Source organism: Paramisgurnus dabryanus, chromosome 1 (assembly GCF_030506205.2).
Source record: "Paramisgurnus dabryanus chromosome 1, PD_genome_1.1, whole genome shotgun sequence".
Classification (NCBI taxonomy): domain Eukaryota; kingdom Metazoa; phylum Chordata; class Actinopteri; order Cypriniformes; family Cobitidae; genus Paramisgurnus; species Paramisgurnus dabryanus.
In genome coordinates, this window is record NC_133337.1 from 48,669,225 (window position 1) to 48,685,603 (window position 16,379).

A 16,379-nucleotide genomic window follows, 5' to 3' on the forward strand; every position below is an offset into this window, starting at 1 on the left:
TCATCTTGCGCGGACACGCGCGCGTCTCCGTTCAGCTTCCAAACACGCATACAAATGATTTCTCATACAAATGATTACTTTATCAGACCGTCAGGGCAGCAATCATTTGTGTCATTTACAGGACATTCACAAATTAAAGATAGAAAAGTGGCGAAATGTCTGTCGGCTCATGACGACACACACCATGTATTAACAAATATTTTTTATTTTAACTGATAATGTTAATCGGTCATAATTTCTTACCTTCGGTTAACGGTTAAACGGTCAATGTGAACATCCCTAGTATGCAGCAAAGCATTTGTGAAGCCACAACACGCACAACTTTGCGGCGGATGGACTACAACAGCAGAAGACCCCAACGGGTACCACCCATCTCCACTACAAATAGGAAAAAGACGCTACAATTTTCTTGAGCTCACCAAAATTGTTGAAGACCGGAAAAATGTTGCCTGGTCTGATGAGTATCGATTTCTGTTGAGACATTCAGATGGTAGAGTCAGAATTTGGCGTAAACAGAATGAGAACATGGATCCATCATGCCTTGTTACTAGGGGTGGGCAAAAAAATCGATTCTTAGATGAATCGCGATTCGGACGTGGGCCGATTCTGAATCGATTCACAAATGTCAAGAATCGATTCTTAAATGTTAGTTTACAAAATAACGTCACGTTATCAGAACCAAAAGGCGGAACTCAACTGGGGGAGCGGTGATGCACACGGACAACTTAAGAGAGCGCGCCCTGCAAGAGCGCATAGCCGAGCTTACAAGAGCAGAAGAGAAAGAACACTTTAAATGCTTGTAGGACTATACTGCATATATCTCTACATTGAATTTATGGCTGTCACCATTACTCTATTCTTTTTGAGGAGTTTTACAAAAAATCCTTGAGTACATGTCGAGTACTCCTTAAAATAGCGGAGATGCGGTTTAGTGAAACTAACATATTAGAAGCATACAAATCAGCGCTACGCTGCCTCTCTCTCCCTCTCGTTTGCTCGCTCACACACACCGTGCGTGTGAATCAGAAACTGCGTGAGGCAAGAATGCGCATCCATGTGAATTTTGGAAGTTAAAGACGACTGAGCTGCAGTGGCATGGCAAAACACATTTGAGAAGAAAGGCGCAGCAACTCAAAAAGACCTGCATGTTTCACAATTACTCCAAAAGACCATAATGACAATTTTGCGCGTGGAGCAGCAGTTGTGCGATCTACCGGCATTGCCTTTGCGATCGACGTATTGGACACCCCTGCCCTAAACCATCCGCAGACTGTTTAGATATAACATGAATATACTTCTGTAAAAATATGCACATAGTTTGTTATTCAGTCGCTGGGTGCCCTGCATTATATAAATACAGTAATACTGCCAATCACTGTGTATAATGATGATGATTAGACGCTTAACGTTCGTGGAAGTTAATGCCGGTTAACATATAGAATTAATATGTCACGTTAAATTAATATTTTTACTGGTTTTAATGTCTTACAACAGAAACAACACATGTATGTATATAAGAATGACATTATTTATCCCTAGTTGCATTAAAGTACAGTATATGACAGTTCAGAGACTAGCAAAAGCGCAAACATTAACCTGGCTTTGAAAGCAAATGCGACGTAATGACGTCACAGATATGCAAATTAGTACGTCAAGAATCGATTCTGAATCGAATCGGGACAATAAGAATCGATTCTGAATCGATTCATGAGGGTCCAAGCGATTCCCACCCCTACTTGTTACCACTGTGCCGGCTGGTGGTGGTGGTGTAATGGTGTGGAGGATGTTTTCTGTGTGCCAATTGGGCATCTTTAAATGCCACGGCCTACCTGAGCATTGTTTCTGACCATGTGCATCCCTTTGTGACCACCATGTAACCATCCTCTGATGGCTACTTCCAGCAGGCTAATGCACCATGTCACAAAGCTCGAATCATATCAAATAGGTTTCTCGAACATGACAATGAGTTCACTGTACTAAAATGGCCCCCACAGTCACCAAATCTCAACCCAATAGAGCATCTTTGGGATGTGGTGGAACGGGAGCTTCGTGCCCTGGATGTGCATCCCACAAATCTCCATTAACTGCAAGATGCTATCCTATCAATATGGGCCAACATTTCTAAAGAACGCTTTCAGCACCTTGTTGAGTTAATGCCACTTAGAATTACGGCAGTTCTGAAGGTGAAAGAGGGTCAAACACCATATTAGTATGGTGTTCCTAATAATCCTTTAGATGAGTGTATGTTCAAAGTGAAATTATACTGAAGTTGTTTTACATTTGTTCAAAATTTCACCTGGTATTGATAGACCACACTTCTGAGTTATTAACCACAGCAAAATATATATCTGTCTAAAGCATTATCTTTTAAAATTACGTTTTTCTGAAAAACGGTACATTTAAGGTTGAGATACTTTCTCCATCAGTGTAGTGAGTACATTCTGGACACTGTGTGTGAATACGTTATGAACATTAAGATTAAGATCTCACAACATGCACCTTATGCTAGGCAGGTACTATATGGTGTTTGGTTTCTCTATAGTAGACCATCAGCTGGTGTGCAGTAGAGCTGCATCTCTTTATCCTCTTTATGAGTTACTCATAGCATGGTTCCCTCTCCTCCACTTACCAATAAAAATTGCATGAGGAGCTAGAAGTCATTGTCTTCCTCAGAAACTAATGTGGCGAGAGTTCTGAGAACAGCTACCGCATCAGACATTACATAAACATTCATGAATTCAGTTTTACAAATACAATCCATTGCTTTGCATTTATAACAAATGTGACCCTGGACCACAAAAAATAGCATAAAAGTCATAAGGTTCAGTGTTTTGAAATTGAAATGTATACATCATCTGAAAGCTGAATAAATAAGCTTTCCATTGATGTGGAAAGTTTTTGGCCAAAGCACAACTATTTGAAAATCTGGATTATGAGGCTGCAAATAAATCAAAATATTATGAAAATCGCCTTTAAAAAAAAGTACTTAGCAACACATATAACTTACGGGGCTCTATCATACACCCAGCACACCCAGCAAAATGCGCGACGCAAGTGTCTTTTGCTAGTTTCAACCCGACGCAATGATCATTTTGATGTTTGTTTAAATAGCAAATGCATTTGCGCCCAATTTTGTGCCCATGGGCGTTCTGGTCTGAAAACGAGGTGTGTTCAGGCACATTGTTGGCGCGTTGCTATTTTTAAGGCAACTAAAATAAACTACACCATTGACCAACAAAAACCTGGTTTAAAGTCTAAAGTCAATGGCGCAATATTGTTTTTGTTATTTAATGAGCATGTTGGTAATATGCGCCTATAAACGGCACGACAACACGCGTTTGCTTATCAGATGAACGCGCACCAGCACATAAACATTTTAAAATATGAAAAATCAAAGGATTAAAATGTAAAAGAGTCTCTTGGACATAAATGAGGATCGATTATGAGACGTTAAAAGGTGTAAAGAGCTGCTTCACCTCTTAAAAGGTTAAAAGGTGTAAAGAGCAGCTGACTGGACGCCAGATGAGGAACTCTTCTAAACTGACAACCCCCAGATGCCGAACGGAACAATTCAGGAGATCACCTATTCCATATATGTGTAGACTTTTAAATGATTATGGATTTTAAATCGACTTTGTATACCTTTATTAAGTATTTTATTCTTCTTTTTCTTTTAATGTTGTATTTTAACTTGAGTAAATATGCTTTGACATTCATTGTAACAGCAAAATAATTCAGTGTCCCCTTATGACAAACGTCTTTGGGTACCTGTAACGATGCTGATAAAGTCAATAAACAATAAACAATAAACACCTGTAGCCTGGTATTAAAGGAACAGTATGTAAGAAATTTTTTATCAATTAATCATAAAATGGCCCTGATATGTCACTAGACATTAAAGGTGACATAGAATGATTGAACAGAGTATTTATCCTTGTTCTGTGATGTGACATGTAGACAAAATTTTTTTTGTTTGGGTCTGTAATGCCTTATAAGCTTCCTAAAAACCCCTCTCAGATACAGTAGCTCTATTAGGGTGGGGGATTTTAAACAAGTGGTTTTGCACCTATTTGGCTCCCCCTACTGGCTTAACTTGCAATCTCATTACTGATTGGCTGACTTTGCTGCCACTCAAAAAATGTAGCCAATTATTTTAAAGTGGAGGGGCAGTTAGATGCCTGTGATGTCATAAGCATCAGTTTTTCAGATTGGGCCGTTTTCTGGCTGACATTTCTAAAAGAGGAATTTCTATGAGACTGAGATGTTTAGCATGTTTTGCACTTTTTGTATGTTTGTGAATGTGGGTAGACTACCATTATTCAACAAAGACAAGGTAAAAATGGTTTTTCATTCTCTGTCCCCTTTAAGAAATCATTTTCATTTCAAATACTTATATCACTGACAACAGCAGTCCGGCCAGGATATTGTCATTTACAAAGTGGAGTTGCAGCCCTCAACTGATGTTTATGTTGTCATGTTGTGTATTGGCCACCAGTTGTGTGATTGCAGTACCAGTTTTAGCCACAAGTTTTGTTATTGCAATGCCAGTTTTGTCCACAATCCTACATACTGTTCCTTTAAATGTTTTGCTTTATACAAATGCAAATGTTGCATATATTAAATGTTTTTTTTTTAATGCTACCCCACAGATTTATTGTAGCCTAGGCTATATGATGACTTTGTACCTGTGGATATGATGAGATGAGAACCATTTTTAAGTAATGCTTTTCAAAGCCCTCACGCCGCTGTCCGTTTGTAAATTCTTTATCTCCTGTTTGCTAAAAAAAAAAGTATTTTTAGAGTAAAAACCTTTTCTTGCATATTTGTAAATATTTTTCTTAGGTAACACAGATCATGTAGACTATCCATTCATTTACAGCAATTAAAAGCCTGCTAATTTTACTTCCATGACTGAAAGAAAACGACTTTTAAAGGTTTAATACAAACATCAATCTTAAACTGGTGGTCTACCTCCGCTTAGTTTTTTTAGTTTAAAAATTACGCCGTCTAACTGGGAAATCGTCATGGCGCCAGCACAACTGGCATTTAAAGGGGATGAGAGCTGAGACTCTCATTGGTTTATTGCACGTTACGCCCAAAACACACCCATTACTCATTAAGAGAATAGGAACAACCCTTTTAGGCCGTGCGCTTGGCGCACAAACCATTTTTCCCGTCGTTAAATTAGCAAAAGTGGAATCGAACACGCCCGTTTAGACCGTGCACCGTGCACTTTAGACAATGCGCTTAAATTGTTAAAATAGGGCCCATAATGTTACATACATTTTTTTTTGTATATTTACTATAGGAAATTTATTATTTTTGTGCTCCAGGGTCACAAATGGGAATGTTGCAATGGCAAAACCTTATCTATGTTGACAACCATGCTAAAATAAAGCCAATTTGTGGAAACAACCCTAAAACAAATTATGGGAATGGAATTCAATGATGCTGATATCAGTAATGCATTATCTCAGCAGCACTTAAGCAGACTTGATATAAAAAAATCTAAAAGGTGGTACTTTGCAATACCATGTTACAATGATGGTATCAGAGAGTAGAATACCAATGTACCGAATATCAATGCCATATCCAGAAAAAGTGATATTAACTTCTATAAAACAAAAACCTTTGTTGTTAGTCCGTTTAGTGAACACCAGAAAATAAAATATATTTTAAGAGCAGAAAGGTTATTTTACTGCCATGTGCTTATAAACCAATGTAAACCTCTGCATATTTTTTGCCATTCAGTTATTTCCATTATTCACCCAGATGTCACAAGTGGCTTGAACGCTACAGCCTTAAAACGTTACGTAATCTCACTTTGACACTGTAACTCATCGCTATGGCAACAATGGTGACTGTAGCAGAGAGAATGAAACCTAAACTGATGTGCGTAGTTTGTGTGTGTCATTCTGCATGTCCAGTTGTGCAATATTAAGTTCCTTCACTGCTTACTAATGAGAAATTCCTGTGGTGCTCTGGCTTGCGCTGCACAACATTATTTTCACATTATGAGCGCACTTCTATCCGTAACAGCTGGTGTGGTGCATTCAAAGCATATGTGACCCTGCCTGTGAAAACCCTGGCTAAAGCCATTTTTTGTGATTTACTGTTTTCTGAATAAAATCATTTAACAAAATTTAAGGAACGTTGTGTGAAAATATAACCTTAATATTGATTGAGTAAGGCAATACCAATGACTGAAAATATAGTAAAATCAATGATTAAAATCAAACAATTCAATTATAAGACTTTAGCCTGGATTTCACACACACATTTTTATAAAGCCATAAAAGATATAAACCTCATATCTTTGAATTGTCTTAAAGTTTCCACAAGTTTCTTCAAATTTTTCCAAAATGAATTATTTAGTCTTTGCATTTACAAGCAATACAGTATTTAGCTTTTTTGGTCACACTCATAATCTGCTCTGCATGAAATGTAGACATGATGTCTATATGTTTGTAGCAGGTGTAAATGTTATGATAAATTACAACTACGTGGGATTTATTTCCAGCACTTTGATGTCAGTTAAGCCTCCTAACGGAGCAGCCCTGTGTTGTGTGTAGAGCTGTTATATCACATCACCTGCGGTGACACTATTTGTAAACCCTCCTACAGATGTCGGCTCGGATATGAGCTCGAATGTTCCTCCAGGGCTAAACGCGCTTACAAACCTAATGAGAATGGAAAGCAAAATTAATTTCTTCGCAACCAACCTCACTTTAAAGTCAAATGAGCAAAGTGTGAGAAAAATCCAATTTGTCCAATTACTCGTTTGTCTAAAAAAAAACATCCATGTACAGACGTTGGCGTGTTGATGAAATGCTTTGGCTGTCTTTTAAACACGGCCGAGAGTAAAGCATTTGGTAAGTGTAATTTAACACCAAGTCCAACTAAATTATACAACGTAAGACCCAACAACAAACCACAGCTGGCACTAATGATCTCAGTTTCCATGACAACCATTTGGGTACCATCCTCATCATCCTCAGGACCAAGGGTAAAGACCTATTGGCTGTAGGGGCACTGATCTGTTAATTTATCGGGAAGGCTACACATTTTTGCCAAAATGTCACAGAGTGCTATACAGTAACACAGCTGCCCTCCTTAAAGTAACCACTCAAGAAAAGAAAAGTATTTGTTAATGGGGTACACTGCTAGGGGTATATAATATCACCGAAAATTACAGTTTGCTGAGATATGCTACAGTACAGAATTAAAGACCCTTTGAAATGGCTTAAGGCCACTTGAAATTAAGATTTCTTTCATACATATGTGACTTGTATGTAAAATTCAGAATGAAGTCATTTGGAGCATCAAAGTTTGATTTCAATCTTTGACATGCCCTTACTCAGTCAATATTAAAAATATCAATGCTACGTTCATATACAGTAAGTGTTCTTTACATTTTTATGATTTTATGTAGAAAAGTTCATCAAAAGCAGGTCAGAAAGACTTTTACTTTAAGGAGGACACTACTAATGGTTTCAAACATGGACAAAAGCAAAAAGCTTAAAGAGCACCAATTATCCAATTCAGGATTTTACATTTCCTTTAGTGTGTAAGTGTGTAGTACATGTTAACGATATGCAAAAGCTACATACCCCAAAATAAATGATCATGCGAGTTATCGTCTCCAACATAAATCTCTTTTCTTGGACTACAACAAACACACGGATTGTAGGCAACAGTTTACTTCCTGGGATTGGTGTAGTAAAGACCGACATTATCATAATTCCTCCCGCTTCGGACTCACAGCCTGTAAGTTAACTCCTGTTAGCATTGCATTGTGAGCGAATATTTTTAAACATGGTAAGGAGCATCACATTTCCGGCTGACGTCAGAGGTATTCAGGCCAATCACAACGTACAGATTATCTGGCCAATCAGGGACACAGAGCATTTCAATTCGATGAGTTTTGTACAAAATCTGTGCGTTTCATGAAGATAGGGAAATCTGGAGCTACAGAAATGTACAGTATATGGAAAATTATGTGTTTTTTAACCATAAACCACGCAAACACACTGTATTATACCAAATACACAAAATAACGTTGTTTTTAGCAATGAAATAGGTGCCCTTTAAAATTACAGTAAAAGGTTCTAAATTACAATTTTTCTTACATATTTATTGCCAAAGCATCATGAAGCATCAGTCATACAGTTCAACTTAAAAGAGGGCGTTACTTGGTTGCCTTAAAATTTTTAATTTAATTAGATTTAAAAATAATTTTTAAGTTTTAATATTTTTAAGTTTAATTAATTGCACAATTTTAAGGTTACCAGGTAACTTACTTTTTTAAGTTGAACCAACAAATCTTTTTTATAGAGTATAGTAAATAATTCACTGATATGGTTTCACATTAGAACTCAATCTGTGAACTTTGCAAGCTAAGTTAGCCCTTAACAAATCATTTGATATGATGCAGAATGTGCATATCACATAGCACATGAATGTTCATAGCAAACATGAATGTGCATATGATTGTTGAATGAGGGCTTACTACATTATAGCCCTCATTTTTAGAAATAATGGAATGAGAAGAACCAGCATTGCTCGTGTGCAGGATCGAATGAAACAGTGACCTCTAGTGGTCCACTGGGCTGCTCTGTAATTTATTTGAAAGAATTTAGATAAGTCACTAAACGCATTTATTTATTAATTATTTAAATTAGTTATTTTGTGGATATGAAAACCCTTTGTTATTTACTGAATAAGCCTGCTATACATATATGATTATAGAACCATAATAAAGTATTCGAGTCAGTAATCATTAGTAATTTAGAAAGGTATATGTATATAAGTTATAGGCAGATATGTATAGGTGTAGATTACATACATAATTTAATACATTTTAATGAAAGAGACTTAATTTACTTTATAATATACCACTGCAGACCCGAAGGGGCCAGGAAACCTAGAATAAAGACCCCTACCTTTTATATGTACAGTCATTTATTTTAATTTAAATAATTTAAAATACTATAAGTAATTGATTTTTAAAAAATATAATTAAAGAATCGTTCATACTAACGAAGCAATGCCAACCAAACCAAATAGACTAAACAAATAAGTGAATAAGTGAACTGTTCACACCCTGATAACCCGGTAGTTAAAACCTATATTATTCGGCTCATTCTATTTAGCGACTCCCTCTACAGAGGAGATACCAAATATTGATTGTATCATTCGGCACATTAAAGCTGACTCGCACATCTCAGGTAATAACCGAGACCCCAGCAGCTATAACCAATCATCCAGCAACACTCATTCTATTACACACAAGGGTGTTATTAAAGAAAACTAACACCCAGTATCCATTGGGGCTCTTTGGATAAAATATTGATTGTGGCACCGCTGCGGACATCAATACGTGCGCTGAGCACAGCTGTGGAAAGAATCCCAGAATGCCTAGAGGGGCGTCACAATGATCACATCAACACCACTTTCCCTTTTCATTGCTTTCACTCGCAACCCCAAAGGTGGTATGAAAAACACTCATACCTTTAGTTTGTCATTTTAACAAACCAAACAAAAGTGTGGGACAAACTATTAATAACAAAGCTGAGAGAAATGTTTTACGTTTTACATTTATGCATTCGGTTTTATCCACAGTGACTTACAGTGCATACAAGGTATACATTTTAACAACATTTATATTACATGGGTCGAACTCGTGACTTTATGTGCTGCAAACGCAATGCTCTACCACTGAGCTATGCAGGAGCAAATAAATAAACACATTTGATGTTTGTGCCTTTGACCTTTATTTAAATAATTCAAATGGTAAGCAATAGCAAACTGCATTGCACTGACATTTGATGTTATGTGTTATGTTGAAGAATTCAATATTAGTATTCGGTGAAGTGCATACTGTATACTCCATACTATTTTTTTATGTCAAATGTCATGCAGTATTTTGTCACTGAAATCCAATTTTCTGTTTTGATTAAAATTTTGAGTAGAAGACATCTGAAAGGTTTAAACCATGAGTAAACATCAGGGGTTCTCAAAGTGGGGTCTGGGAACCCCTGGTGATCTGCAATCCATAGCCAGGGGGTCCGCAAAAAAATTAGCAATAAATTATCCACATTTTTAAAGTCTTTAAAAAGTGCTTAAAGGGAACATTTATTTTTTTAAGATGTAAAATAAGTCTTTAAGGGTCTCCAGAGTACACATTTGAAGTTTTAGCTAAAAAAACCATATAGATAATTTATTATGGCATGTTAAAAGTGCCACTTTGTAGGTGTGAGCAAAAATGTGCCGTTTTGGGTGTGTCCTTTAAAATGCAAATGAGATTATGAAATGAAAACACTGATCACAATGATGGTGGTTTGTTGAAATTGAAACTCAATTGTGATTTTAATTATTTTCTCTCTCTCTTTCTCGCTGTACTAAATGACAGTGCCGTGGTTGGATAGTGACGATTAAGGGGCGGAATTATCCCCTTCTGACATCACATGGGGAGCCAAATTTCAATGACCTATTTTTTCACAAGCTTGCAGAGAATGGTTTACCAAAACTAAGTTACTTGGTTGATCTTTTCACATTTTCTTGGTTGATAGAAACACTGGGGACCCAATTATGGCAATTAAACATGGAAAAAGTCAGATTTTTATGATATGTCCCCTTTCATTTTCACAGCAATGTCATAGAACAGATGTATTCAACTGGTGGACCGCAGGCCAGATCCTGAACGCGAGACGCAATCAACTTTTAAAATAAAATTACTTTTATAAAACTGGGAAGCATGTGCTTAATAACTGTTACAATTATAAAGGGATCTTTGGAAATTTTCCTCTCCTGTAAGGGGTCCCTGTCCCCAAAAAGTTTGAGAAGCCATGCTATACATACACAGGGTTCCCACACCTTAGTAAACTTCAAATTCAAGGACCTTTCAAAGACTTTCCAGGTCCAGTACCCTCAAATTCAAGGACTAAATGTAGGGACTCATTTCAAGTGAGAGCAAGGTTACATTGTGTTACCTTTTAAGATACATTGTTACAGTTCCCTTTCGAGGGAACTCGCGCTGCGTCACTGCGGTGACACTTTGGGGACACCTCCAGGGGTAAGTGCGTCTGAATGTGTATATCAAATTTAACCGCGAGCCAAAGAGTATATCGCTATCTGAAATATTTCCAAAGAAGGCGTTAAAGGGATGCAGGTAGTATGGCAAGGGAGACGCAGCGTCTCGTTCCCTTATCGAGGAACAACAGTTACATATACTGCATTCCCAAAACAATCCTCTAGCTCAATTTGTTTAAGCAGTGCAAATGTTGTGGGTTTGATTCTCAGTGTACACACATGGTAATAAAAAGTAAACCCTGAATGCACTGTAGGTCATTTTGGATAACAGCGTCTGCTAAATGCATACATTTAAAGGGATAGTTCGGCCAAAAATGATATTAAATCCATGATTTACTCACCCCCAAGCTGTCCGAGTTGCATATGTCCATCGTTTTTCAGACAATCATAGAAAATGTTTTAGATCTTTCAGTTGATTATGGGGTCCACAAAAAGTCCAAAAAAGTACATCCATCCTTCACAAAATAAATCCAAACGGCTCCAGGATGATAAACAAAGGTCTTCTGAGGGTAATCCGCGCGGTGTTGTTGTAGAAATATCCATATTTAAAACTTTATTAACGTAAATAAATACCTTCCGGTAGCGCCGCCATCTTAGACTCCTCTGTATTCAGGAGAGAGTATTAGCGTAGTGTACACACTTTTCTTGACGTATGACAAATTCGGAGGGTGGGGGCACAGAGCAGCAGCAGAGTAGCCTCCGTAGGCTGCGTAAGCTCTCATCCTGAATGCGGACGCGACTAAGATGGCGGCGCTACCGGAAGGTAGTTATTTACGTTCATAAAGTTTTATATGGATTTGGATTTATTTTGTGAAGGATGGACGCACTTTTTTTGGACTTGAAGGTCGTGGACCCCGTAACATTACATTTAATCAACTGAAAGATCTAAAACATTTTCTAAAATATCCGAAAATGTGTTTGTCTGAAAAACGATGGACATATGCAACTCAGACAGCTTGGGGGTGAGTAAATCATGGGTTTAATATAATTTTGGCCAAACTATCCCTTTAAAACAATACATACTACTGTACAGTATATACTGTAGTATTATGAGTAGTATGATATCCTAAAAACAACCCCATTACCGAAAATTCTCCTAGTGATACAGGTTTGAGATGACATAGGACAGAAAGAATTGTGAACTAATCCTTTAGGAAGTAAAACCCTTCAACTGTTTACATACCAAGGATAGGCAGAGCTGCTTATGCTGTTAACAAAAGTCGTTTCCTGTCATTCTGCACCACCCCGAAAGATACTGATATCAGTTCTCTCCTCTTTTGTAGGGTAGGTGGGGTTAAAGACTGACTAAATAGAAATATTCTTCATCTAATTCATCTGCTTTCAGTTTGAAAATGTTGTTTGGTTTTTCTTGTAAAATGAATTGCTCATTAGGCTGTCTGTAAGGTTCACCACTGCTATTGTGATAGCACTAATGAACATCGCCTACAGGGCACAGCCTCGAATAAACCTACAATTATGAGTCATTTCCAAGTACAAGCCGAGCACTAATGACAGGGCCACCTCTGCAGATTGACAGCGTAACAGCATGTTAAAACACAATGAAATTTATTTATGTGATATGTTCAAACAAAAATGTTCAAAGGCCGTTAAATGCAAATCAGTTTAGTTATTGTGTTGTCTCTGTATTTGGTTACTGGTTGTAACATTTAAGCTATTAAACCTGTATGAAATAACATGATATGCTTTAAAATGTATGGAATGTAAATAAAGTACTATTAGCACATTTACTATTGGTAACTGCTTCATCAAATGTGCAATCATTCCCAACAACGGCAATTATACAGATTACTCAATTCATTAATTTGCAGTAACCCCCTGCCCTCGAAATAAAAAAAATACTCTGCGTGAAGAAATCAACTATAACAGGCGATGTCAGACAAATAAAAATAAACAAAGAAAAAAGAGACCAAACTAAACCACTCCAAACGGCACCATGTGGTTTCCTCAAACCTCAAGCATAGCACTTCAGTCACTGAAACACTACACACAGACTTTTAATTTGCTTAAAAGAAGTTTCAAACCACAACACACAGGCACATCACACACGCACAAGACTTCTTTTGGAGAAAGGTGGGTATCTATGATAAATGAATCCTTACAGTTTGTGATTGGCATACCTGATGCATCCCAGTGCAGTCCTCCGGGGCTGGCTGCCAGACGCCGACGTTTCCTCACTCCAACGCCGCCTTGACAGGAGTCTCTGGTGGGCTTGGGAAGAGGTGTTGAGGTGGTCCGCAGGGGCTCTGAGGACTGAGGGGAAGCTGAAACTGGCAGGATTGGGGAGGGTGGCAAGTGGTGGGTTTTCCTCCCTTGGCTCAGATGGATAGACTCTTTCTCCAGGGGCCTGCGAAACAAAAGAGATTTCATTTCTGCTGTCACTCCACTATAATTAGCTGTCACAGAGTGATGTTTTCATGATCACAATTGAGTCCCCCCCTGTATTGCACAGCGTGTCGTACCAGTGGTACGTTTTTCCATACCAATCAACATCGGGAAAATTATAGCTTTCAGATGTGTGTCAGAAAAAGAAGGGAATTCAAGATGCGGAAAATATGCGAAAACAAATAATATTTTAAAGCCTTATATTATGAACACTAGGAGGCATTGAAAATATTATATGAGTAAATTGCAGTAATGCTTCGTTTAAGAGGACTCTTTTATGGATTTGGGAACATGTTAAGTAATATAATAAAAAATCGATAACACTTTACAATAAGATTGATTTTGTTTAGATTAGTAAATAAATGCCTTAGCTAACATGAGCTAACAACGAGCATTTTTTTTTAAATCTTCGATAAGGTTAATTAATCCCAAAACAATTGTTCATGTTAGATTATCCTGCATTAACTAATGTTAACAGAAAAAACTTTGGGTTTTAGAAATATATTAATAAACGCATAAATAAAGATCAATAAATATTTAAGAAGTATATTGTTGGTTCATGTTAACTAATAATAACAAACATAACCTCATTGCAAAGGGTTACTAATACCAAAAATGTATACAAGTATAACTAAATGCAAAATTTGAATAAAAATGCACAATTTAGTGAACACCTAAAAGACATACAGTACAGTACCTGGAATCTGATAGGGTATAACTTTGGCTTTTCCATGATTCTCTCCTGTAGTAGGATAAATTTTTTGGTCTTCCAAACAAAAACTCAACGATTTGTTCCAGTCCAAACATGATGCCCTTGTAGATTCCTTTCTTTGGTCTTTATGTCAAACAAACTAGCAAAAATGTCCCCCAGATTCCACATCAGTCATGTACAGCGTATCAAACTGGTATGCACCTGTTACCCGGAGTCCAAATTTTTGCTCACGACTTTCCGTAACTAAAACCTTTTCATAGTCAAATCAACAGGGTACAAAGAAGGACCTTGTTAAAAAAAACAGCAGCCTTAGTACTTGGCATAAATATTAAATTGCACCTTCAGCTAAAGTGTGCCAGTGGCGCACACAAAGCCATACCAGTCGGTCAAGTAGAGTCAAGTGGCGTATATCTGATGGTAGAGTTGGCTATGTTGCTTTTGTGAGACTTGATTAACTATAGCGAGTCAGGAAAGGTTTCCATTCCTTGCCTTTGTTTCGAACGGGCGATCTAATAACACCTTCACAGCATGAAATCCTGATTTTTGTTGTTAATAAACGGCTTTGCACTAACTTATGAAAGCAGCCTGATTTCCAAAAGTTCAAGAGAACAATGTAGCAGCATGTCGCCTTTCCGCCCCAGGTATGCAGGATTAAAATAATATAACTGGTGTTAGCCATTATAGAATAAGTATTGCATTTTTGTACCTATACTGGCATATAGTTTATTGTGTACTGTATGATACAGATTCAGTTTTTGTTTGAGAGTGATACATAAAAGGGAGCTAAGAGAAGACATGATTGATTTTGATTGGCTATTGAAACCCTCAAAAGGCAAACGTGTGGGAGGCTGGCTGGCACTGCCAGTTTATGTCTCTTTCATCAACACGAGCCTTCAATTCAAAATGCATTCAAAAGGTGTTTATGAAAAAAACAAGCATGTTTAATGACTTGCATGGGGGGGAATCAAAGCTATCAGGTGAGTTTAACATTAAGCAAAATGCCATTTGAAGATGCTTTAAAATACTAAATCAGTTCAGAATCAGCATATCGATACAAACTCCTTTTGTTACATTTTAATCCATTTTTATCAAAGATCTGAGGTTTGCTATTTTTCAGTAAAACAATTCTGTATGCTTCTGACACTTCAAACATTATAAACAATATATTTGTGACCATGTCTGTGAAAACCAGGCTAAAATCTCATAATGCAAGTATTTCATTCAATGATTTGATGTAGTTAATCACAAAAAACCATTTCAGTTAGGTTTGACCCACAGGCAAAGTCATATTTTGTAATATTCAACAGTGACTTTAAGGTTTTGGCTTAATAGTAATCTTACTGTACTGTACACTGACAGTAAACAATGACATCTAGTGGTCATTGAAATCTTTGGAGGTTTACCAACTATGCAAGTGTAATGTAGACACAACTTTAAAAATAGTTGGATTGTTTTACATAAAGTGTGTTTGTACAGATAAACTAGTCCAATCCAATCCTGTACGTACAGTATATTGTACTACTCATTTGCTGTTTATTTAAACAGTGGAGTGCAAATTTATTGTGGCCATGACAGATCAGTTGGGCACACATTTAAAGAGGAAAAAAACTAAATACATGCGCCCATAAAACCCTGTTTACCACGCTAACACAAATGTGAGATTCATGGACGATAAGGAAATTGCCCTTAACCGAACGCCTACTCGAAAAAGCCATCAAACTGGTCTGTGACAAAGAAACAGGAACAAGCCAAACTTCAGATTCCCACACACAGTACCTGGATTCTTTGCTTGTGTCTCCAGTGTTACTATCACGGGATGATTGCAACATAGAGCAAAACGAATCTCGGCTCCTGGGAAGCAGAGTAGAGGGCATGCACAGCCACGTCTCCAGATCGGTGAATTTGGAGTAGCTCAGCATCTCCAAGACACTGGAAGAGGAATACAAAAATGTGACCTATATCACTCTTTAAAAAGCGACATTCCACTTTTTTTTGAAAATATGCTAATTTTCCAGCTCCTCTAAAGTTAAACATTTGATTTTGACCGTTTTGGAATCCATTCAGCCGATCTCTGGATCTGGCGGTACCACTTTTAGCATAGCTTAGTTTAATCCATTGAATCTGATTAGACCATTAGCATCGCGCTAAAAATAACCAAAGAGCTTCAATATTT

At 37.3% G+C, this 16,379-nt stretch overlaps 2 protein-coding genes across 4 annotated transcripts in view; both read right to left on the reverse strand.

Moving 5' to 3' along the window:
• nat9 (N-acetyltransferase 9) overlaps nt 1–16,379 on the reverse strand; it is a 298,893-nt gene that overhangs the window by 210,575 nt on the left and 71,939 nt on the right. The gene's annotated exons all lie outside the window — the stretch shown is intronic.
• ankfn1a (ankyrin repeat and fibronectin type III domain containing 1a) overlaps nt 1–16,379 on the reverse strand; it is a 115,400-nt gene that overhangs the window by 96,764 nt on the left and 2,257 nt on the right. For all 3 annotated transcript variants that reach the window (XM_065262526.1, XM_065262525.1, XM_065262524.1), the window contains exons 3-4: nt 15,983–16,135; nt 13,230–13,456 (exon numbers count right to left, since the gene is read on the reverse strand). In XM_065262526.1, the coding sequence (XP_065118598.1) occupies nt 13,230–13,456; nt 15,983–16,135 (380 nt within the window). The remainder of the gene's footprint in view (nt 1–13,229; nt 13,457–15,982; nt 16,136–16,379) is intronic.